Raw genomic sequence first — 25148 nt, forward strand, 5'->3', positions numbered from 1 at the left:
AAGTTTCAGTTTTCTGGTTAGAGATTTCTAAGAGATTGGAAATGACCATGTCAAAAAGGAAATTTTAGAGCAGAGAATCTTATTCCAAAACTAGCTGATATCTAGACAATTCCAATGAAGATAATATTCTACATACCCATGCAGTTATGTCCTCCATTGACCTGCATATATTCAGGAGGGCAAATGCAGGTGTAGTTTCCCAGAGTATTGTAGCAGGTGCCAGGACCACAGACACCAGGATGTGCAACACACTCGTCAATATCTGCAGACCAATTGAAAATACTACAGTTAACAAAGGGAAAGAAGACCAAGCCCTGGCAAGTATTTCGGAGAAACAGATCTATAATAAACTATACTACTATAACAAAAATGCTGCATTTAAAGGCTAGCTTAGAAAGCACTGCTTAGATTTGGGTCAATATGAGAAGCCTAGTAGGCAACATAAAGCATTAAACAGAATATCCAGAAATCATTAACAGCCACCTTACCTGTATACTACATACTGACTGTATCTAGCTGAGATCTATTATTTAGACATAAATATTAGTATATGCAAACATTATATTTCAAACATTATATTCATCCTACCAGCAACTAAAGACACTGATTCAAGAGAAGATTTTAGGCAAGAGTGTGGACACTATATCTACTTATGAATTTAAGACTAAAACCAGTAGAGTTTTTCACCATAATTGAACTGTGAAAAAGAAGACCATTTCAAGGACTCAACCTTCACAGATTCTTGTCTCTTCACTGAGGTAGTAGCCTTTTGGACATTCACACTGGAAGCTGCCAAAAGTATTGATGCAATTTCCTCCTTGGCAGAGACCTGGCAGCTCCTGACATTCATCAATGTCTAAAAATAAATACAAAAATTTATGATGAAAGGAAAGAACAGACTGAGATTTTAAGAATTAATACATTTTAACTGCAATGTGGACTTTTTTTTTGCTTCTAAATCACACTTCATGAAAGCATGGATGAGATGCTCATTGTCTCTTATTTAACTAGTTTTATTCTGGAGCACGTTTTCAGCAGGAATTTGGTGTCTAATTTCTCGTTCCCGCATACTCATTGGAACTAGGTCTTTTTGTCCAACTAATGTTTCCTGAAATTTATACCTTCCACTGTAAATTGTAAGTTTCATAAAAGATCTATTCTTTTTTTAATTTTTAACTTTTAATTCCTACTCAAGTAAGGAGGTACACAAAAGCTATGCATCCATTTATTTTCCTAGAGAAAAGCTAGACTTCTTCAATGTTTTTTTACAATGCTCCTTATCATTTTTGTACAATACTAGAAAAGGTTTGCTTTGCAATAACTGTAACAACTTCTTCAATATGTAGTTTCTGCATATAACTCTCCAAAGACGGCAGGTTTTTTACTATTTAAGATGATATAAGATGAACTCACCTTCCAAAATAATAGTGATGGGATTTGGTCTGAATCCTTCTCCTCCTGGACAAAGAGTATTGTATTCCGCTAAGCCATTGAAAGAGAGAGCATATCAGTCATAAGAAATATAAAATGCTAACAACAGAAACACAGCATTTCAAAAGCGTATTAATGATTCTCTTTCCCTACAGTCATTGGTTTTCTATCCTCCTTGGTCCACTCATGTATATAAAACAAGTTTAAAAAATGAGATTAGTGGAAAATCAAGGTAATACTGGCAACTCTGCTTCAAACATTGTCATAACCTGAAATATTCTTATAGGCAAGTACAATGCTATTTCTTCTATAGTGTTTCTGTATAAGGCATATATGCACCCTACTGACGTTTTACCATTTCTTTTAGTAAAATATCCCACAATACAATAGATAAAACTGTACATTAAATAAATTAATAAAATAAATAAATAAAATAAAATAAATAAAATTTATTTAATAATATTAAATAAATAAATAAAATTGGATTTCACCCTATTTTGAGACTGTTAAGAGTAACATGTGTGACGTTTCTTTTGCATTACCCTTCCAAAGAACTTCACATATCCACAAAGCTGTTAGGTATTAGCTGTTGACTAACAGTTTTGAAATTACTGGAGTGACTTAGAAATTGTTATGTAACAGTTACCAAAACTCTCATCTGAGAGCTACCACCATTTTCCAAACTGAAGCATTAGACTTTTCTTTCCCCTCTACCAGTGAGGAGCTGACAACTAATAATTCTAATAGATGCATGCAACCTTATAGAAGAAAACTGGTTTATTAAACAATAGCCTAACAGCAAAATAGCGAAAGATTTCATCCTTATTAGTATCTTCTACAATATGTGGGAAAGGGAGAGTAAGAGAACATTTCCTTACTGCTATTTACAGGAGGACATGTTTCACAGGGGTTTCCCCAAGCCTTTCCCAGAGAGCAGCAGCACGAAGAACGACTGACTCCAACTCCAATTTCAGTATTGCAGGATAGGCTTCCGTCCCCTCGTGGTCCATACTTCAGGTAGCAATTGCCAACACGATTATCTATAAAGCACATATATGTATAAATCACATGAGTACAGCTGCAGGCAATGATGTGTGCAAAGCAACAGTAGGTATTCATTTTAACATTCCAGTTCTAAAGGAGGCAGTGAGATAACACTTCTTTTAAAGTCAATGACAATCTGGAAACACTTGTGTCCAGTTACTGATGTTGAGAGAGACAGAAAGGAGAAAGGATAGCTTCAGCTTTCTGAACATCCAGAGACCATTTTTAAGTGTCTGCCTTTCAAAATCGCATGATTCCCTAACATACAAAGGACATCCACTATTCCCAATCTTTCAATTCACATAAAAACACATTAAAAAATAAAGGAAACCTTGCTGCAGTTTACTAACAATACTTTTTCTCTACTTTATGATATTCATTAGACTTAGAATTAGAATTTAGAAGAGTCATCTACTTTTCTATGCAATTACAAAATAAAGTCCCCTCTGTTGGAAGAATTGTACTTACAAATAAATTCTCCAAAAAGCATTAGTATTGAAACAATCAAGACTTTCAGTTAGTTTATGCAAATTACAACTTTGTAATATAGACAACTGTTAGCCCTGGTTGAATAAGCAGAGAGTCTGTTCAGAGAAGTAAAGCTACGAGTTTTCTCTCTACTGCGAATATTGTTTCTTTGTGCCCCATAAATGGAAAGTAACTAACAGTGAGTAATAAATACAAGGAATGAGAAGTCAGTCAAGAATTACAGTATTTGTTATCATAATCAAATAAGAGGGACATACATTTCCTTGAAGTTAATGTTATAATTTTAAAGATCACACAAGATAACTTGATTTCAAAAGTTACCCTTAAAGAAGCATAGAAACACACTTGACAAGAAAAGGAGATATCTGCTGTATAAAGATCATCCTTCTTGTATTTTTACAATTCTTATTAAAGGTATGACTAAGAAACATATATATGAATTTTTTGAATGACTTTCCAAATGTATATTTTACAAGTAAATACCATATTTTTGACTTACGACTTGCCACATGCTACAGTCCTAGCATTTTCTACGTGAAGTGAACAAAGCATGATAAATGTGCACCATTTATCATTTCAAAACCTCCAAAGTTTAGTAAGTATCTTTTCTAAAATTTTCCTGAGGTTTCACACATATATATTAAAAAAAAACTGCAAAGGAAACTTTCTGCTAGAAATAACTCGATCTCAAGATCTTCAGTTAAATATAGAAACACTGACTCATTAACTTTGACAGTGAACATTTCTTTCAAACACTATTTCAATCTTTCCAAATAACTTATATTTAAGCATTAATAGACAAATTCAGGTATATCTTTCTGTGCAGTTTTAATTGCATATAGTAACAGATCACAAAAAATAAGTATGTTCCTGGGCTCAAGGTAATCTACAATAAATGTCAGTATGTAAACATAAATGATCACTGCTGTAAAATGTCAGTTAAGGGCTGAATGGAACAGACATACTTATTCTGCACTTCTGGGCCTCTGATGGTAAGAGAAGTAGGTTATTTTTATCTCTCCAGATACCTCTCAGATACTCAGATATCTCAGATACCAGATATCTCTCAGATACTTACCTGAAATCACTGATCAGCATATTCAGAGTGGAAGCCATTTTCACTTACTAAAATTAAATTTATTACCCTACTTTTTTATTTACTACTAGATTCCTGGTAATAAATACAAGTTTTACAATCTGTTAAGGCTGAAAAAAGGCATATCCTGTCGTTGTCATTATGGACTTCAGCTGATACAATCCAAAACAGTTACTGTCAGAACACCTACATCCTCATGCTCTCAAAGGAACTGCATGCTACTCTCCATTTGCAACAGCACAAAACATCTGCTTTTTTAAGAGAAGCCAAGAAGAGATTTGGCTTCATTCTTCTTGTGAGAAGTGTTAACAAAAAAAGAACATTCTGGAATATGGCTCCAACCAATGGACCGCAGGTCCATTATGAGCAATAGGAGATGACAGACCTCGGAAAGAGGGCAGACAGTAGAATTCTCTAGCAGAGAATCTACAGTGAGTTCATAAAGGGTTTTAGGTTTCAGTTTACTACTCACATGAATTGCCTTGACAAGGCACCATGTTCTTTTTTTGCCAAAGATAATATTTCTGCTCCTTCTGAGAGGAAAACTTCAATTTTTGTTCAAGTGTGCAAGCGATAGTTACGATTGAAGAGAACCAGAAGTGCTATTCTTTGACATTTCTGGAACACTTCTTTTTGCAAAACTTTTGCACTTCTCAAGAAAGAAATCTTAGTTTTACAGGCATTACAGTCTGTGTTCTTTTTCCAAGTGACTACAATCTTGGAGTGAAAATTGGGTAAGGCTTGACAGTTGCAAATGAAACAAACTTCATAATTAGTGAAGTAATTTGGACTTGCAGTTCTGAGACAATAAATAATCCCAAGTGAACTGAACTTTAGTTCTTCCCTGTTTGGACTGCCTAAGTCAGTAAAGCAGACACATCCAAAGCATACAACCTCTGGAACAAGAAGTAGTATGGCTGCACTGAAATGGCTAATGTCTCAGTGTTTCCTTTTCCCTTGTTAATCTGTTTAACCCTCTAGAAATATTACTAATAAGAACAAAAGAAAAACTATAAAAACCTAGCAATGTTTATAATCACATAAAACAGCATAACTAAGATGTCTTTCTTTGCACTTGATACCCTTATCTCTTCAAGAGCACTACCGTATCATTTCATCCATGGAGTAGGACCTCTGTTATCTTACTCTGATAATATTTCAAGAGAAACAGAGGTTTGGATGCCCCATTTAAATCAAAAACTGAATCATTAAATCAGACTGTAGAGAGATTGAAAATGTGCATCTGAGGGTTACAACTCATTCTATATATATGCAAGAGGATTTCATTCACTTCTGTCACCATCTGAAACTGAACATAAAAACATGCTTGCTCTACTCTTCTGTAAAGGCGATCATTGAGGAACTAAAGCTGGGAAAAATAAGGAAAAGGAGAGATAGAAGGGTCTTTTAGTACCACAGAGAGAGGCCAAGTACTGTTTCCTTAGGATAGAAATAACAAAGGGACAGTATTTATTTCACTTAGTTCTTAAATATGTTTTCATCAGAGAGGTAAAGCTTGCTTTCTCATTTGTGATTTTGATGTTGCTAAATTTAGCTTGGAGGAAAAAAAGTCTCCTTCCAACTGTGGAGTGCTTCCTGGTGGAACCACAGGATCCCTGCTGAAGATGTCACTGGAATAACTGGTTCCAAAGTAGAGTTACAACTCCCTATTTTTTTAGGAAAACACATATTAGCTAGCAGAAGGATAATTCATTCACATGAGTTTCTTCAGAGACTAGTCAAATCTTTTGACGATAACTCAGGGCTCGTGTGTTGATTACACACGGTCTCAGGCTATAGAAAAGAATGAGGATCTTAGTAAAATGCTGAAATGAGCCCCAGAGGCAGGAATTCATTACTTAAACTGAATCAACAGATGAGCAAAGTTAAGTGTGAGTCAAATGGCAACTGAAGAAGTGTCATAGTTTTGTTTGGTTTTCAGAATTCCACATCATAACATCATACAGTGCACTGGGAATTAAAGTGTCAATGCTCCAATTCCAGGTACCTGTCCCTGTACATTACAGAAGTCACGGGACTTGGCCCTTCCATGAGGGGTGGTTTCTTACTGCCTGGCAGTGGGTGCTGAAGGGTGCTTTCCTAGCCATACCAAGCTTTTCAGGTATGACTCAGTCTCAGGAACTTTCTCTCTCCCTTATTTTATTTGATTTATTAGTCTCAATTTCAATTAGATTGTATTATACTGTGTTATCTTGCATTCCGATATCATAGTAAAATAAGTTTTCCTCCATAGATTGTTGCCACTGTTTTTTTTTCCTTCCTTGAGCCCAGCTCCCATCTCCCTACCCCTTTTCCCTTTTCCTTTCCATTTTGTGGGGCTGGTGGGAGACCCAAGGGCACCCCCGTCACGGGCATAGATTGATCTAGTTAACTCCGTGACAAGAAGAAAGATATTAAGGCATGTATTTAAAAAAAAGTCTTTAGGAGACAGAAATGAAGATTTCCAGTTCAATGGGAATAGATTACATACATTCTCTTCCTCTCCAAAAATTTCAGGTTAAAATTTTTTGAAAAAGTCATAGAATCCTTAGAGTTGGAAGTGACCATTAAAGATCACCTAGCCCATCTCCCCTGCAATGATCAGGGACATCCACACTTGTTCAGGTTGCCCAGGGCCTGATCCAGACTCGCCTTCAAAGTCTCCAGGGACAAAGGGATGGACCTCCCGCATGAGGTTCACCTGGGTCCACTGCTCAAGCCTGCCTAGGACTCTCTGGATAGCATCCTGTCCCTGTAGTGTGTCAACTGCACCCACGGCTTAGTGTCATCAGCAAACTTGATGAGGGTGTACTTGACCCCACTGTCAATGTAATTAATGAATATTTTAAAGAGTACTGGTCCCAGCACTCAGCTCTGGAGAAGAACACTCATTACTGATCTCCATCCAAACATTAGTGCCACTGACTCTTCAGGTCAAAACTGGTCAACAGGGTGAAAATCTCAAACAGGATCTTACCTCCAGGATCCAGCAAAGCAACATAATGTGGTGGTTTTGGTGGTGCCATAATGTAGTGGCAAATAAATATTATTGTAAATAATCAGAAAATGGAAAGAGTTGTAATTACTAATTTAAGCAAAACTGAGTTCCCAAAGTATTACAATAAAAATGCTGTTTTCCAAATTAAATGCTAAAAAGCTTTTCCAGGATCACATGACAGTTCTATATAAAGCGGAAAATGTAATGAAATTGGAAAATGTAATGAAAGTTCACATTATGTATGTACTAAGCCAGAGAGAACAACATAAACTACAGTAGGATCAGCACTAGAATGGGGTCCCCAGGGAGGTGGTTGAGTCACCATCGCTGGATGTGTTTAAAAACCATTTGGATGTGGTGCTCAGGGACATGATTTAGCGGAGGGTTGTTAGTTAGGGTAGGATGGTTAGGTCATGGGTGGACTTGATCTTTAAGGTCTTTTCTAACCTGAGGATTCTATGACTCAATCATTATTTTTCTATCTTGCTATCCTCACGCTGGCAGAACAGCCACCCTGCCTTTGAAGAGAGGCCAAAACTACTATTGTTTGATATATCTAGTATCCATACAATACATGATTATTAATTTTTTTCTACAGTAATACTTCAGGGTAGCTTTTACTTACCCACACAACCCACTCCAGTAGGATTCAGCTGGAAATCTGGAGGACAGTTACATTCATACCTCCCAGGAGTATTTACACAAAGACCATTAACGCAGTTAATGGGATCAGCACATTCATCAATATCTGAAATAGGAAGGCTACATTCATAAATCCATTCACTGGATGGAAAACAAGACACATTTTACATTTTAAGGCAAAACAAGCAGGAAAATTTCAAATACAAGTTACTGCTAAATAAAATTGAAGGAGAGAACTATTAATAATTCTTCAAACAATTTATGTGTTAATAATTTTTCTACAGTTAAGAAGCAATTGTTTTAATCCGTTTTTTAATGACTTTATAGCGTGCGATTAGCAGGGAAAAAAATATATTTGTACTGTTGCAAGAGAATACAATGCATGTTTTGTGAACTCATTCCAATTTACTTCGTGCAATTAAAAAATATTTTAGTCTTAACATATCTACAAACAGATGAAATATACCTGTACAGTTTCCCCCAGTTCTATCTAGTTCATAGCCATCATCACAGATGCAATGAAACATTCCTGGTAGATTATTACAGGTACCAAATACACATATATTCTGGAAGGAGCATTCATCGATATCTGAAGGAATATATTAAAACCAGAAAGTTACATATGATTACCTCATAAGTATTTACAATAATGTACTATACTTCAAAATGTAAATGGAGACACATGTAACTTCTGAGCTGAAAGCAACTAACAGGAAAAAAAAATCTGCAGGTACTGTCAAATAGCAAGACTCCTAAGCAGCCAAAATCAAGCAACATCGCAAAGGGCTCAGCAGCTCTAGCATGACCTGGAGAGCTATTTTTAGCAAAGACGGACAGGAAAGCAGAAAGCATTTATATAATTGTACAATGAACTGCTGAATCTTCATCTGGAGTTCTGGGTACTGTGCTCTGTTCAAGAGTGATGAGCTAAAACTGGAAGACATGTAACAAAGGAATATTAAAATGATCAGAGTAACAAAATGGCAGTGATGAACCTGGCATGTCTGCCTTAGCCAAAGGTTGAGAAGTGATATAATGCCTCTTTACAAGACCATAAGAAATTGAGTGACTTTCTGAGAGGAAGAAGGGAGAAAGAAGGGATCAATTTTTACGAAAAAATGACATTTAAGATAAATATTTAATATCCAACGGACCTCTATTAATTTAACCTGGTCATTAAAGGAAGATTTCTAAGTACTGTTGAGAGTACAGCCATGAGATGACTTCCAAATTAGGTCAAGAACACAATTAGTATTATGATAAAAGTTAGCAAAGGTACAGAAAAGACTGCGCCATTGAGAAGGGAATGCATGAACATCTCATTTCTGCCGAAATTAAATCCATTATTTATATTACAATTATTGCACTATATCCAGGACTTGGATTTTATCCACTGATTGAAGAAATTTGCCAAGGAGTCACCTTATCAAAGGAACACATTAATATACCAATTTTTTCTTTTGTTTAGAATTCTGAAGTATTCAGCATTCATACAATTTAGTTCTCAAATTGTACAGATGAACCTATGTAACGCTTCCAGATTTCTACTGGAATCACAGTAATATTCCAATATTTTTTTTCCAGAATCTTCAATTTCTTTTTCAGGGCATCATTGTGGACCAAATGAAAAGCCGAAATTTCATAACCTGCTGTTCCAAAAATTAGAGTATATTTTTTTCAAAATACTGATTAGATAGTTTGTATTTGGGAATTTTTATTAGAACATCGGTTTAATTATGAATTGGCAACTGAGCTGCACTGAGAAATTAACTAAATAAGACAATCAATAATATGTTGTCAGTGTAATTGATCTAATTAGAACAACTGAGTAGCTGATTTTTCAGAAGCTCATGGCAGAAGTCTCTTTTGTACATGTACTCCTGCATATGTGGATGTGCCAAGTTATTGACTGAATTTTAAAGACTACATTTTGGAGACTGTTTTAAATGTCTCATTATAAATTTTAATTTTCTTAGAAGTTAATAGTTTTTTGCCATTACAGAATAAATAAGTTGAAAAGCTTTGGAGAATTAGTTACAAAGAATTTCTCTAATACACAATTTTCGCATTACTCTAAAAAAAGATCCAAGAACACAACAAGGAATAGAAACTGAACTGGTTTAGAGAGAGAATAACTTCTGTGCTTCAGATGATCTGGTACAATACTGAAGGTGAATGCGTGACAATTAAAAAAAGCTCCAGGATACATTTTAAGGAGTGTTACAGACTTGTCAAATATAGTGGTGATTTTCCCACTCTAAATTTTCTGAAAAAATATTAAAAATGAAGTCACTTAGGAAATACAAACTTCACTAAGTAAACACATTAATGAAAACAGTGATTAATGTGAGATTTTCAATGTACTATTCACTAGCAACAAAACAAAGAAAAATAGTCATGAATTTGAAAACTACAGAGCCAAACTCCACTTAGATTTTTGGACCATGACCAGAAACTTTCTTACTTGAAGAAATCACTTTTATATGTCAAGTTCATGCTGCATATTCTGTTCCAGGCAGAGGTACTTCCAGCAATTCGTGTTGCTTTATAGTTGCCAATCCAAACCCAGAAAATAAAACTGAAGTACTGGTAGCTTACCTTGGCATGATTTGCTGTCCGAGGCAGGAGTGAATCCCATCTCACATTCACAACGGTATGCACCAGGGACATTCAAACACTGTCCATTTTCACACAGATTAATATTTTCTGCACATTCATCAACATCTGTGGGAGAGAGAAACTTTCTTCAAAATAAAATCCTTCAAAATATAAAAAATTTTACACTACCACTATGTTTCTGGGCACTGGCTTATATAAAATATTTCTACCTGAAGATAACTTGTAAGAACAAAATTTCTAAATTGATTCCTTTTAATCAGCTAAGAGTCTTCTTTCATCATGAGAATTTAAATTTTTGTAATAATGCAAGGTTTTCAGTTCAGTACTATTAGCTTTAATAATATGTGTTAAAGTTAACCACAAATGTGAAACATACAAAGAAGTAAAATTAGAAGATCATACTTCTGAAAAAACAAACTCCCAATGCCAATCAGACGATCTTACATCAAACATTATTTTTGGTCTAAAGCCAGTTAGCTAATTACGAACACATTCACATTATTTCTTTGCATTTTACTGCTGTTCAGATGCACTCCTTCAAGCCTTCAAATTTGCTGACTGCATGCATAGCATATTAGAACTCTAGAGCATAGACACTGTTGCATCTTCCACTTTAAGTGATAAAACACAGTAATTCAATGCCAAGCCAGTCATGTTGTACAAAAAAATCTTTACACTTTACATAATTATCTCAATTTAGGGCTACTTTGAAACACTGCATGCCAAACAGTGTTCGCTATTAATAGCAAACAGTTACCAATGAATTTAAATCACAGAATCACAGGATCACAAAATGGCCAGGGTTGGAAGGGACCTCAAGGATCATGAATCTCTAACCCCCCTGCCACATGCAGGGCCACCAACCTCCACGTTTAATGCTAAACCAGGTCTCCAGACCTGGAACAGTACTCCAGATGGGGCCTCACAAGAGCAGTAGAGAAGAGGGAGACAATCACCTCCCTGTCTCTGCTGGCCACCCCTCTTCTGATGGAGCCCAGGATACCATTTGCCCTCCGAGCCGCAAGAGCACACTGCTGGCTCATGTTAAGTTTTTCATCTATCAAGACCCCCAGGTCCTTTTCTGCAGGGCTGCTCTCAAGGACCGCTCCTTCCAGCCTGTACGGATGCCTGGGATTCCTCCAGCCCAAATGCAAAACTTTGCACTTTGCTGTGTTGAACCTCATCAGGTTCACCCGGGCCCACCTTTCAAGCCCCTCGAGGTCCCTCTGCGTGGCATCCCCTCCTTCAACCGTGTCGACCGCACCACTCAGCTTGGTGTCGTCAGCAAACTTGCTGAGGGTGCACTCCATTCCTACATGATGTCATTGATAAAGATGTTGAAGAGCACCGGTCCCAAGACAGACCCCTGGGGGACGCCACTCGTTACCGGCCTCCACTTGGACACAGAGCCATTGATGACTACCCTCTGTCCGTGACCTTTTAACCAGTTTCTTATCCATTTAGTGGTCCATCCATCAAATTCACACCCCTCCAATTTGGAGATACGGATGTGGTGGGGGACCATGTCAAAGGCCTTGCTCAAGTCCCAGTAAATGACATTGGTTGCCTTTCCCTTATCCACCGATGCTGTCACTCCATCATAGAAAGCCACCACATTGGTCAATCATGACCTTCCTCTGATGAAGCCATGCTGACTGTCATGGATGACATGCCCATTCCTCATGTGGTCGAGCATGTCATCCAGGAGGATCTGTTCCATGATCTTCCCAGGCACAGAGGTGAGACTCACTGGCCTGTAGTTCCTGGGTCCTCCTTGCTCCCTTTCTTGTAAATGGGAGTGATGTGACCCTTCTTCCAGTCATCCGGGACCTCACCTGACAGCCACGACTTTTCAAAAATGATGGAGAGCAACCACTTCAGCCAGCTCCTTCAGAACCCTGGGATGCACACCATCCGGCCCCATAGACTTGTACACGTTCAGTCTTATGAGGCAGTCTTGGACTTGCTCTGCCCTTACACTGGGGGGGGATTTACTGCCCCGGTCCCCACCTAGAGGTTTAGGGATGCAGGGCTCTTTCTCATTGTCTGTTGAAGCGAGATAAATGCAGACATAACAAAGTTTTTCAACTATTTCTGAAAGAGCAAATGCCTATTTGCTGTGGAGGAAGAAGCACAGGAAGTTCACTCAACAAACAAGTCCCAGTGTATTTAGTGCTGCACACACTCCTAAACAACAGTCAGCCACCTCTGTGAGCATTTCCTCAGGAGATGGGAGTAACACTGATTTTAAAATATATTACTGTGTGTTTGAGGTTGAGTCTAATTTTGCTAAGCTTCCACACAACAGAAACTGCCAGAGACAAATCAGCTTTCACAGAAAGTACATACCAGAGCAGGTAAATCCATCTCCTGTGAATCCCTCAGCACAGGCACAGCGGTATGACCCTGGTGTATTCACACACTGAGCATTCACACTGCACTGGTGTGTTCCATTAGAACATTCATCAAGATCTGCACATCAGAGGCAAAAAATTACAAGTGTTAATACAAAAGACAGAATACTTTCATGAAACCATCAAGATAAAAAAACACAGAACATCCTATCAATGGATGGAATTCGACTGATTCATTAGTGTAAATGTTGACACCATTGCTTCAGTGTTATCCTGTTAAAAAGCTTTCATTCGAAGTGACTTAAAAAAGAAAACAACAAAACACCATAAAGCAAAGATGGTGAAGTCAAAATCTGGCACATTTGATGACTCTTCTCAATTATCAGAACACAAAAGCAGCCTAAGCTTATGGAAGTCAATGCAAGCTTTCTTACCAATTTAGGTGTCACTGTGGATTTGAAACAAAACAAAACAAAAAAAAAGGTGGAAAGAAAGAAAAAGACAATTCTCCTGACACTAATGAGCAATTAAAGCTTGATTTAGTGACCATCCAGTTGAATGACATGCAAGTCAGAAATAAGTATCACACTATAATAGATGCTACAACAAATTTGACAGTTACTTTGATATTCTGCCTCACCCATCTGTAGCTGTCTGTAGAGGGGTCTCCTGGAAGAACACTCTCTATTCAGCAGCTATTTTAACTACAAGAATGCTGCCAGAATTTTCTTTCTAAATCCCTTCAAATAGGACTTTTTATTTGCCTAGTTGAACTTCACAAATTTTTATTACATGATAACAATAAAAACCACAGAGCCTTTTTTTTTTTTCTTCAGACTTAGTTTTAAACTCCACAGTAAAATGTCATAATACAATATTTTATCTTTCATATATTACACCAATAAAGTCTAATTTGTATGTGAAATTCTGATTCCACACTTTCAAAAACATTTTGCAAAAAAGGTAAATTTTACAATCTCTTACATACAAAAGTTAAAAGCAAAGGCAAGGGGACATGATTTGGTTGCAGTAGCCCAACAAAAGTAGAATCAAGTTTCCCATATGCTGAGTCTAATCTGCGTTATATTAGGCCTATCAACTGATAGGCCTGTACCATAGGATTAATACAAAAAAGCTGCATTAAATAATAGAAATAGTATCTTACTGGCAGGAAATCACAAAACAAACTCAGTTGTATTTTTGACTGAATTTTATATTTTGCACATTTTGGACATTTCATACTAACTTTGTAAAATGCCTATTTAATTCAGTAGAATGATACACAGGCAGGCTTTTGAGGAAAAAAAAAATCCTCCAAATCTCTGAAATCTAAGAATCCTCTACACTCATCTAATCACACAGTGCAGCTGAGAGAAAAACAAATATTTGCTTCTAATGAGGTATTCATAGTTCGATTGCATGCATCATTAATAAAATAACAAGAAAGAGAGAAAACCTTAGTTTTCTGTATACTTACCAATACATTTAATGCCATTTCCAAACCATCCCTCTCTGCAAGTACATTTAAAACTTCCTGGTACATTGACACATGAGGCATGCATGTCACAATTGTGAGCACCCATTTCACACTCATCCACATCTGCAAGCACAAAATAAACTATCAGTGTTTACAATCAGGAGCACCAGAATATTACACAGATGCTCTTACATGTTGCTCATTCCCAGAGTGCAGTTTTACAATCTTTTAAAAAATAAGACTTCAAAACCATATAATAATTTAAGCAAATGGCTTTGTATTATAGCTTAATAATAGTTATAACTGTATTTTCAACTGTACTTTTAATATGCTTTCAACCTGTTTTTTGTAAACATGAAGAAATTAGGTTGATTTCCTACAGCTCCATTTTAGTGTAAAATTAAAGCTCTCTTACAGACATACTAAACATGCTGAAATGTCCAACAGGCTGTGGGTGAGAGGCACATTTTAGTTACAGGAATTATTTTACTTATAAAAATGATGCAGAATAAATTCCTAAATGTAAAATTATGAGAGGAATTCTGTCAACCTCCCTAGAAAAGTAATTTTGGAAGAACCTAGCTTGCTTCAACGGAGTTGACCCAGTCTGCAAAGGAAAATATATTACTACAGGACGTTGCACGGTTTGAAACAGAACTACTCTGATTCTTTAAAATTTGTTAGCATGGGATAAAGGAAGGCATTTATTTTCCCTCTAACATAACTGCTTTCTTTTTCATTCTTCTACTGTTTTCCCTTTTGATCTTTTTCTTAGACTTCTGGGTCATTTCCTGCAGCTGTGGTTGACACGAGTACCTTAAGTATGCATGACAAATAGTTCAGATAGAATACTTAAACACAAATACAGATGCACCTGGGCAACCTAAGTTTCATACCGTAGATATTCCCTCAGTTTATACAAGAACAAGGTTTGCCTTTAAAACTGCCATTATCCACAAGGCCTCTTCAACCATACTGGTACTAGTCAAGGAGTACACCTTTTCAAACTCCTGGAAACATACTGACACATACAACAGTTAGACTCCTATGCTTACTATTATGAAGAAACAACAACCTCGCTTGCATGTGAACACACTTGGGCATTTATTTTACCTTAAAGCCAAGTGAGATATGTATACACCATGATATATATGTTGGAAATTTGCATTACCTGTGCATCCAGTGGTTCCTTTCTTGACTGAATATCCCAGCTGGCAGTGACAAATGAAGGAACCTTTAGTGTTCTCACATTCCCCAAACATACAAATGTTGGAATTCAAATCACATTCATTCACATCTGTAAGTGCACATAAATTTATTATTAGTTACATACTGCTGTCACCTAAAAGCACACTTTTTCATTTTGGAAAACCATTGTTCAGGTAAAAATGTCAGAAGCACGCTAGGAGAAGCTGCTGACTTCTTTGAGGCTGACGAGGCCTTGCAAAAAAGCACTGCGGAGGGCAGCGCTGAGCTCTGCTGTGTGTGACAGCGACAGGGCCGAGGGAACGGCGTGGAGCTGCGTCAGGGGAGGGCAGCTGGGGGTCAGGGAAAGGGGCTGCACCAGAGGGCGGTGGGCACGGAACGGGATGCACAGGGCGGTGGGCACGGCCCCAGTGCTGGAGTTCAAGGAGTGTTGGGACACTGCTCTCAGATGCAGGGTTTGGGTTTTGGGTGGTTTGGATTTTGTGGAGCCAGGGGTCGGTCTCAGTGAACTTTGTGGGTCCCTTTTAACCTGGGATACTCTGTAATTCTAGAATAGCTTTGACATTTTGTAACCTAACTTTTCCTCAATGTGTTTGTCTGTACACCTAGGCGCCCTTGTTTAAAATGACTACTGAAAGGTTTAATGGACAGATTTCAGTATTTAAGTAACATAGCCCAAGCATCTTAAAATAAATAAAGCATTGTATATAAAAGGTGGTGGCTTCATATAAGCACCTAACTAAACATGTTAACTGAAACTGAAGAAGTACTTTTATTTTGATTTCCTTAATAATCATGCATGATACCTTTCTGTAGTTGTGAGCACAAACTAAAATATTTAAAAGAGTTACAATAAAAGCCTGAGGCACCCAAAAATTGTCTTCTCAGTCATAGTGCTCTAGATAAATCCCACAACTGTGATTACATCAATCCTATTTTTGGATTTACAGGACTTGATTCACGCCTAGAGTTTTCTCAATATTTCTTATACCCTTCCTGTCATTTATACAGTGGCAAGAAAGACCTACAGATCTTTTGTTTTCTACAATTTAGGTACCATTCCAAAACTTTTTTTGAAGGATTGAGCAGAAAATCCCAAAATGCAAGCTGTACGATTTTTAGACTTGCATTACCTTCACTGCATACAGATACTTACCAATACAAGTTTTCATGTCCATAGAAGCCATAAATCCATCGTAACAGAGACAGCGATACTCCCCTGGAATGTTAGTACATTGCCCTCCGTCACATATATCTGGATTGTTTTCACACTCATCAATATCTGAAATAAAAGTAAAACTAGTTCTCTCACACTGGTGCAGACTTCCAAACCATATTCATATTGGCTCAAATGCTTTAACTTTCAATACATTTTAAATGAAATCCAATGAGGATAATAAAACATACCTGCACACGTCCTGACATCTGGCATTAGAGCATAGCCATCACTGCAGCTACATTCGTAGCTGCCTTCTGAGTTAGTGCAGTGGGTGTCACAGCCACCATTCATTATCATACATTCATCAATATCTGGGGAAGCAACATTAGTTACAGTAAGTCCACTTTTATAAGGAAAAGTCACTTCATCTTGCAATTTTACCTAGGAGACGAATGTGTTTGCCATGATTCTAGTTTTTAGTTCTTATACTGCACTCTCATGATTTACATTTTGTTCAACCTTTCGCCTTTCAACTGCATTTCATATGTAGAAAGTAGCTACTTTTAGTTTTGCTGTTGTGCTGCTTTTGTTCACATTTATTACTGGAGTTGTTAAAATAAGTGCAAAAGATATGTGGAACGTAGTATGAAAGCCATATGAAATAATATACGTGGCAGTAAAAATGTACAGTTGAAGGTATGTGGCACTTGCCTACACAGCCCTGTCTGTCAGATGTGGCTTGGTATCCAGAGTTACAGGAACACTGGTATGTTCCAACCATGTTCACACAGTTGCCATTTCTGCAGAGATTGTCACTTAGTGAGCATTCATTTACATCTGGAAAAGAAGAATTTATATTGATTACTTACTAGCTAGAATGCAGACTACAACTTCTCAAATGCCCAAGAAAGAGGATAAAGAATAACATTTTAAACCAGCAGAATTCAAACATGTTCAATTTCTCGTTCTTTTTATTTTCCAGTTCAAGGTATGCACCTCTGTATATCAGGTCTAGCGATCAAATACAGCGTGTATAATAACCAAATGTTTATTTTCTTCACCTCTTGTCTGTGAATATTAACAGCAGCACATGCTGAATACTGACCCTCAGCAAGTGCATGTTACTCCAATTTGCTGGAGTTTAAGCCATCTCATGCAGTGACTATGCATCAAACACAGCGACCAAACAGGCAACCTGCTTTACAGCTTTTACTCTTTTCCCCCCAACTTTTTAGAAGATTATGTGCAAAAAGCTGAGCTGCATATCACCACAGAGTCAAAAAACCTTTTTGTTATTGCAGGAACAAGGTTCACTTTGTACTTTCATGTCTTTTAATTGAAAGTTGCTAACATGAGCAGTACAGTCCATTCAGTTGCTTAATAAACCCTAAAGGCCTAGTAAAATAATTCAATTTGAAGTCAACAGTGCCAAGGGCACTGGAGATTTTATAGGGTCTGCTATAAGGCTGTAATTCAAAGGTACTCATTTTATTTGAAGGTATTCCAAGGAAGATCAAGAATCCATACACAATATTCTGCAGTCACATCCTTACCAGTAACACATTGTACGAAATATTGCTCTTTTCAGAAAGATGAAGACTATTACTCTTAGTTGAAACTCACCAATGCATTCCTCACGTGATGGTGACAGCTCATGTCCCACAGGACAGTTACACTGAAAACTCCCTTCTGTATTCACACACATGCCACCTCTACACAGTAGAGGGTTGCGTTCACATTCATCAATATCTGAAAATAAATCATGATAAGTAAGCAAAAATTCATTAATAAGGATCAAAAAAAAGGGAAAGGCAGTCGTCAGAGTCTGATAGTGTCAAGTTCAGGAGTTCACACATGAAACAACAGTTTAATTCAAGCAACACTACTGCTTTCCTCATTCTATGTAACAGGGCAAACAAAATACTATAGATTACTAAACGCTAAAGTGAATTGGATTTATTTTATTGGGGGAAAAATATAACATTTGAAATTAATTATTCTAAGACAAGTAGGAAACAAGAAAAGAAAGCATCTGTTTAGATGGTTATTATTTTGAACAATGTGTTAACATGATAATTTTTTCAAAAAGTTTTTTTAAATTCAACAAGATATGTATTTATGTATGCACTGAAATTGTTGTCCAAGAATTGCAAGTAATGGGACATGCGTGCAAACTTTTAACTAAACTGCTGTTCAGTTTGAGAGCTACTGTTTATATGGATACGTGGCAGAGAAACATACTTTCTACTACTTACAATGAAAACTGAGAATTTGACTCTCAAACTTGATAAATGCAGCCAAGGCTACAGATAGAAAGAATTACAAACAAAAGACTATGACTGCAGGATGCAGTTATACTTTTGGACTCCCAGGAAGAACTACAGCTAGCCTTCTTTGAAATGGGAGACTTTCATTCAAATAGATTTAAACTAGTGTTACGTTCTGTTAGCCTGAGAGATTAGCTAAGGCATCACAGGATTTTGCAGGTTATTCCCATTAAGGGAGAAACTGACTGATGACAGAATCCAACTTCTTTCTTGGTGTACTCTTGTTTGGATCATCTTCAAAGCTCCAAGATGTTTTGATTCAGAACTATTCCTTCCTTTTCTTATTTTCTGCAAAAGGTCCTCAAGAATTCATTTTTCTTATTTTTTTTACTGTTTATTAATCTGACAGCTTGGTTCCCTGCATCTGTTTTACAGAAAACAAGTAGTATTCACCCTCTGCACTTGTACCTTGTCTTTCATGAAGGCTTCCATGGTTTAGCTTCTTTGTTATGTTAAGCTGTAATTCAGGCAATGACTTTTCGGTGATTCTTGGTATCTTCAAGCATCACAGTGTACAGGAAATCATGCACAGGTGACAAGAGGCCTGCATGGGGGCCTTAGGACCACATATTTAAGGTCAGTTGAGAGCACAAAAAGAAGGGACAGGTGATCTATGAAGAATATAGAGGCCCTGCTTGGGTATGCAGGGATTCCATCACAGTCTGACTCTAGCAAGGGACAATATGAAAGCAAAAAGAAAGTCCTCTACAAGTATATCATTGCCAAAAGGAAGATAAGAGAAAATACAGACAATACAGAATGAGGAAAAGGAAAAGTGGACAATGGACATCTGGCAGAAGGTATATGTTTGCCTGGATGAGGTGCCTTGAGATACGGTTTGATAGTGATAGTAATGGTGATAGGAGGACGGTTGGACTAGATGATCTTGTAGATCCTTTCCATCATTGTGATTCTATGATTCTATGATTCTATTCAAAACTGTCTTGGCCTACATCCTCCCCAATATTTGCTTTCAGGAATTTGAGACTTAAAATCAGCACTAAAGTCTAAAATAAGGAAGACTTACTCTTGATGGGACATTATCAAGTTAGGGAACTTTTAAACAAATGTAACATTCACAGGTCCATGGAACCTTGTGAAACATACCCACAATTGCTGAGAAATTTAACCAATGTCACTGTGAGGCCACTATGGATCATCTTTGAAAAGTTATGGCAATGAGATTAGAATCTTTTGTATGGGAGGAAATCTATTACAAAAAGGGTAAGAAAGAGGATCCACAGAACTGCAGGCCATTCAGCCCCATTTTGATCCTTGGGAAAGTGATAGATCAGAGAACATTTCAATTTGGAAGTCATCTCTAAACATACAAATGAAAACAATATGGCATGGTTAACAGAGACTTCAAAGGAAAAATCGTAACTGACCAACTAGACAGTTTTCATCAAAACAATGTCTACATCAATGAGTGAGAGAGCAGCAGATGCTTTTTATGTTGACTTCAGAAGGGCATTTGACACTGTCTTCCCAAAGACCCTTGCAGACAAACTGATGAATTAGGAACTAGATAAGGGCATAGTGGAGTAGACTTAAAACTGAATCAGGAGCTTCAAAGGGTTGTGATAGCGTCACAAAGTCCAGATATGAATAGGTTCCTTGTGGTATATTTCCAGCAGTCAATAATGGGACAAATACTGTTAAATAAGTTTGTTAATGACATGGATGATGGGTCAGAGTGCATCCTGAGGAAGTATGCAGGTGATAGAAAAATGGAAAGAGTAGTTCACACATCAGATAGTTGTACTGCCATTCAGAGGAATCTTGACTGGCTGGAGAAACAAGCAAACAGAAAACTCACAAAACAAACAAACAAAGGCAATGTTCTGCTCCTGGAATATAATGAACACACTCAGAAGGACAGGCTGGGGACTGGCCAACTGGAAAATAGTTTTGCAGAGTGGGACGTGGGGATCCCAGCAGGCTTAACATGAGCCAGCAACACGCCTTTTGCACCGACAGTCAGCAGCACTCTGGACTGTGTCAGGAATTGTACCAGCAGAAAACTGAAGGGAGTGAGCCTTAATCTCTACATAACAAGGATAAGACCATATCTAAAGCGTTGCATTCGGTTCCAGGCTCCCCAGTACAAGACAGACATGCATATACTGGAAAAAGTTTCATGGAGAATCACTAGAAATGGGATAGAATTTCAGATATATTTTAAGAAAAGCTTAGACTCCTGTGAATGTTCAGTCTTGAGAAGAGAAGGCTTGGGAGGGTTTATCAGTGTGTGTAAATATTTTATGGTGAGGGTAAGGAAGACAAAGCTACCTTCTGACTGTTGTCTACTGACAGAACAAGAAAGATGTGAACAAAATTGAGACAGGAAATTCTGTTCAAACATGGAAAGGAACTTTTTACCTGGTGGATGCTCAGAACAAGTATCTGAGAGATATGGACAAGGGAAAAGCCACTGATGTCACCTATCTCAACTTCAGTAAGGCCTCTGACAAAGTATCCTACAACATCCTCCTCTCCAAGTTGGAAAGGCAGAGATTTGTTGAGTGGCCTGTTAGATGGACAAAGAACTGGCAGCTGAATTTAGTACACAAAGTGGTGGTCAATGGCACAACAACTTGATGGAGATCAGTAATGACTGGTGTTCCCCAGGGGTCACTTCTGGGACCAATACTCTTTAATATCTTCATCAGTAACACTGACGTAGGGTCAAGTACACCTTCATCAAGTTTGCTGATGAAACCAAGCTGTGGGGTGCAGCTGACACACTACAGGGACAGGATGCCATCCAGAGAGTCCTAGGCGGGCTTGAGCTGTAGGCCCAGGTGAACCTCATGCAGTTCAACAAAGACAAATGCAAGGTCCAGCACTTGGACGAGGCAACCCCCGCTACCAATACAACCCAGGGGATGAAAGGATAGAGTGCAAGCTGTGCTGACAGGGACCTGGGTACAGGCGGGTGAGAAGCCGGACAGGAGTCAGCAGTGTGTCCTTGCAGCCCAGAAAGGCAACCATATCCTGGGCTGCATCCAAAGCAGCATGACCAGCAGATCAAGGGAGGTGATCCTGCCCCTCTGCTCTGCGATGGTGAGGCCTCACCTGGAGTACTGCATCCAGGTATGGAATCCTCAGTACAGGAGAGGCGTGGACCTACTGAGGCACATCCAAAAGAGGCCACAAAAGTGATCCAAGAGATAGAACACCTCTCCCACGTGGACAGATTGAGAGAGATGGGGCTGTTCAACCTGGAGAAGGCTGCAAGATGACCTGAGAGTAGCCTTTAAGTATCTAAAGGAGAGTTACAGGAAAGAAGGGGACAGTCTCTTTAGCAGGGTCTATGGTGACGGAACAAGAGGAAACAGTTTCAAGCTTAAAGAGAGTACATTAGATATAAGGAAAAAGTCTTTTACAGTGAGGATGGTAAGGCACTGGAACAGACTGCCTAGATATGTGGCAGAAACTCCATCCTTCTGTCTCTGGACATTTCCAAGTTGAGTCTGGATCAGGCCCTGGGCAACCTGAACAAGTGTGTTTGTCCTCATTCACTGCAAGGAAGATGAACTAGATGGCTTTCAGACGTCCTCTCCAACTCTAAGGATTCTTTGATTCTATGACAGTGCAGTATCCATCCCTGAAGATTTTCAATATCCAACTGCATATGGTCCTTGCTCTAGTTTACTCTGCACTCAGCAGCGGTTGGACTGGACAATCTTCAAAGGTGATTCTTTTTCAGGAGTCTTTGCTGAGAATTTGAATGATTTGCTCCTTTCATCAACAGAAAGTTAGGTCTTAGAGTCACAATCATAAAACTGAACTTATTTAGGGAGAAGAGCATTCAACCAAGATCAAAATCTCAAACTTTCAATTTTTATGGTGTATACAGAATGTTAACATCAGATATATTTTTTTTAAGGTGGTTATCAGCATTTATTGTTTCAGATCTATTCTTATAAGTTTTGACCATTTAAAGATACGTGGGTTTTCAGAAAATACTTTCAAAATTTCTTAAGTCCTAATAGTATAAAGGAAATACAAATCATACTACTTTCAAAATACTTTTATTCTTAGCTGTATATTTCAATACCTCATTAGTCACTGCTGAAACTATATGAATGGTCATTGACAATGTATATTATCTATATAGAAATATGTGAATTTGTCATCAGCAAAAAGAAAAAGCAAAGCTGTATGCATAGTTCAGTTATCCGTCCTATCTACTGAACATGTCTTTTTTTTCCAAGAAGTCACAGCAATTATGCATATGAAGCATTCACTGCAGCATAGCTGGTATAGTACAAGTATACAGTAAATGGAAGAACTTAGCTCATCTTGGCAACACTTACCCATACAGTTCTTCATCATCATGAACCCACTTTCATAACCATCAAAGCACTCACACTCAAAGCTTCCAGGAGTGTTAACACAAGTACCACTTCCACACAAGTCTGGGGAGATCCGGCACTCGTCAATATCTATATTACAGTAAATGGAAAGGTAGAAAAATCAGAGTTCAAAATGATCCTACGTTTCACAAAAAATGGTCATTTTAAATGAGTTAGAAGAAAATCTTATGTAGTACATAACTCAGAGAAATGTTATTCATTTCATATTTAAAATGATCTGATTACATGAAAAAGTTTGTGGAAGATTCATGATGCAATGACTTTAGAGTTCTTAGCTGTACACTAAGTAACAAGTAGGCTTCCATTAAGTGTAAATTAAAGCTATATTTCTAAGGAAGCTAATTGTAATAAATTCTAAGTCATTATTACCAGGCACCATTTCACCCAGGAATGCATTGCTATTGACATTAAATTGCTTTTCATGAATACAATTCTCAAGTAACAGCATTATAAGCTTACAACAAGTTTTTCATTTAAAATCGAAGTAGCTCACTTGAAAGCAAGAATTACAGTTCACTAGTTTCTTGTAGCATGTGTAGTTTACGAACTAAGTTTGAATGATACTGTCATGGTTTTGTGATTTTTGGTTTTTGGAATTCCACATCATAACATCATATAGCGCACTGGGAATTAAAGTCTTAATGCTCCAATTCCAGGTACCTGTCCCTGTACATTACGGAAGTCATGGGATCTGGCCCTTCCACGTGGGGCCCTTACTGCCAGGCAGTGGGTGCTGGAGGGTGCTTTCCTAGCCATTCCAAGCTTTTCAAGTTTGACTCAGTCTCAGGAACTCTCTCTTCCCTATTTCAATTGATTTATTAGTCTCAATTTCAATTATATTGTATTATATTGTATTCCAATATCATAGTTAGTAAATAAGCTTTCCTCCATAGATTGTTGCCATTGTTTGTTTTTTGTTCTTTTTTCCTCTCTTGAGCCCAACTCCCATCTCCCTACCCCTTTTCCCTTTTCCTTTCCATTTTGTGGGGTCACAGGGTGCCCAGGGGCCTACTGCCCCCCTCAGGGTCATAGATTGATCTAGTCTTCATGACAGATACTTTCTCTGTAAAACTATACCAGGTTTGTAGAAGGTAAAAGAGAAGGAAGGATTCATTGTAAAACACACTGGTAGTAAGGCAGGAATCTGAGCAGAATTTGTAACATAGATACGATTCAGTGAAACAGACTGCTATTTAAAAAGAGGACTGGAAAGGACTGGACTGGACAGTGTATTATTTACTGTCTCTCGCATCTTTTTAGACACAATTCTCCTTATTCTACTGCCCATCCACTGTTTCTGAGTTGAACTACCATACAATTCCATCAGTTCATGCCCTCCTCTCTACAATCCCCACAATTCATTCACAATTATTTTTATTTAATAAGAAAACATGAACTCCGTACAAGGAATAAAAGTTATAATGTATTTGAAATAATAAAGATACTAGACAAAGAGGATAGGGTTCTGACATCCAAGAAATCTGGGAAGCAAGGAATAAAATAGCAGAGAAAGGCATCAACATGTCTGTTCTACAATGGTGACCTGGGCAATGGAGTAACCCAAGAAAAGAAGGAAAATGGAAGCTTAACTGAAGAAATGAAGAAAGAATAAAAGAAAAAAAGAAAGAATCAAAGACTAAGCGGTTCATTTTTCACCACATGTAAGAATCTTCTCTGCCTTGTTACTCCCCTCAACAGGTTTATGTTGTATAAGATCAGTTCTCATACGCAGATGTGCAGAGGTGTAGAATGGTAATCCATGTGGCGGGCCTGGGATGTCACTGAATGTGCGGCTTCCTACAGGCTTTACAAAATATTTTGTTGCTAATATAAAACAAATGAACAAAAAGTCTCCCACTTAATAAAATCTTTGTCTCTGTTACTGTTCAGCGGAACATTTTAATCAGAATAAACTTTCTGTGAA

General features: G+C 37.7%; 1 protein-coding gene across 2 annotated transcripts in view; it reads right to left on the bottom strand.

Annotated features, from left to right (window-relative positions):
• FBN2 (fibrillin 2) overlaps positions 1-25148 on the bottom strand; it is a 157853-nt gene that overhangs the window by 33745 nt on the left and 98960 nt on the right. For both annotated transcript variants that reach the window (XM_052701072.1, XM_052701073.1), the window contains 15 exons: positions 23165-23293; positions 18139-18264; positions 17227-17352; positions 16764-16886; positions 16513-16638; positions 15322-15447; positions 14151-14273; positions 12669-12791; positions 10299-10424; positions 8167-8289; positions 7684-7806; positions 2310-2471; positions 1414-1482; positions 731-856; positions 137-262 (listed from right to left, as the gene is read on the bottom strand). In XM_052701072.1, coding sequence (XP_052557032.1) covers positions 137-262; positions 731-856; positions 1414-1482; positions 2310-2471; positions 7684-7806; positions 8167-8289; positions 10299-10424; positions 12669-12791; positions 14151-14273; positions 15322-15447; positions 16513-16638; positions 16764-16886; positions 17227-17352; positions 18139-18264; positions 23165-23293 — 1857 coding nt within the window. The remainder of the gene's footprint in view (positions 1-136; positions 263-730; positions 857-1413; positions 1483-2309; positions 2472-7683; positions 7807-8166; positions 8290-10298; positions 10425-12668; positions 12792-14150; positions 14274-15321; positions 15448-16512; positions 16639-16763; positions 16887-17226; positions 17353-18138; positions 18265-23164; positions 23294-25148) is intronic.

This window comes from Tympanuchus pallidicinctus, unplaced genomic scaffold (genome assembly GCF_026119805.1).
Source record: "Tympanuchus pallidicinctus isolate F22 unplaced genomic scaffold, pur_lepc_1.0 scaffold4, whole genome shotgun sequence".
Lineage (NCBI taxonomy): Eukaryota > Metazoa > Chordata > Aves > Galliformes > Phasianidae > Tympanuchus > Tympanuchus pallidicinctus.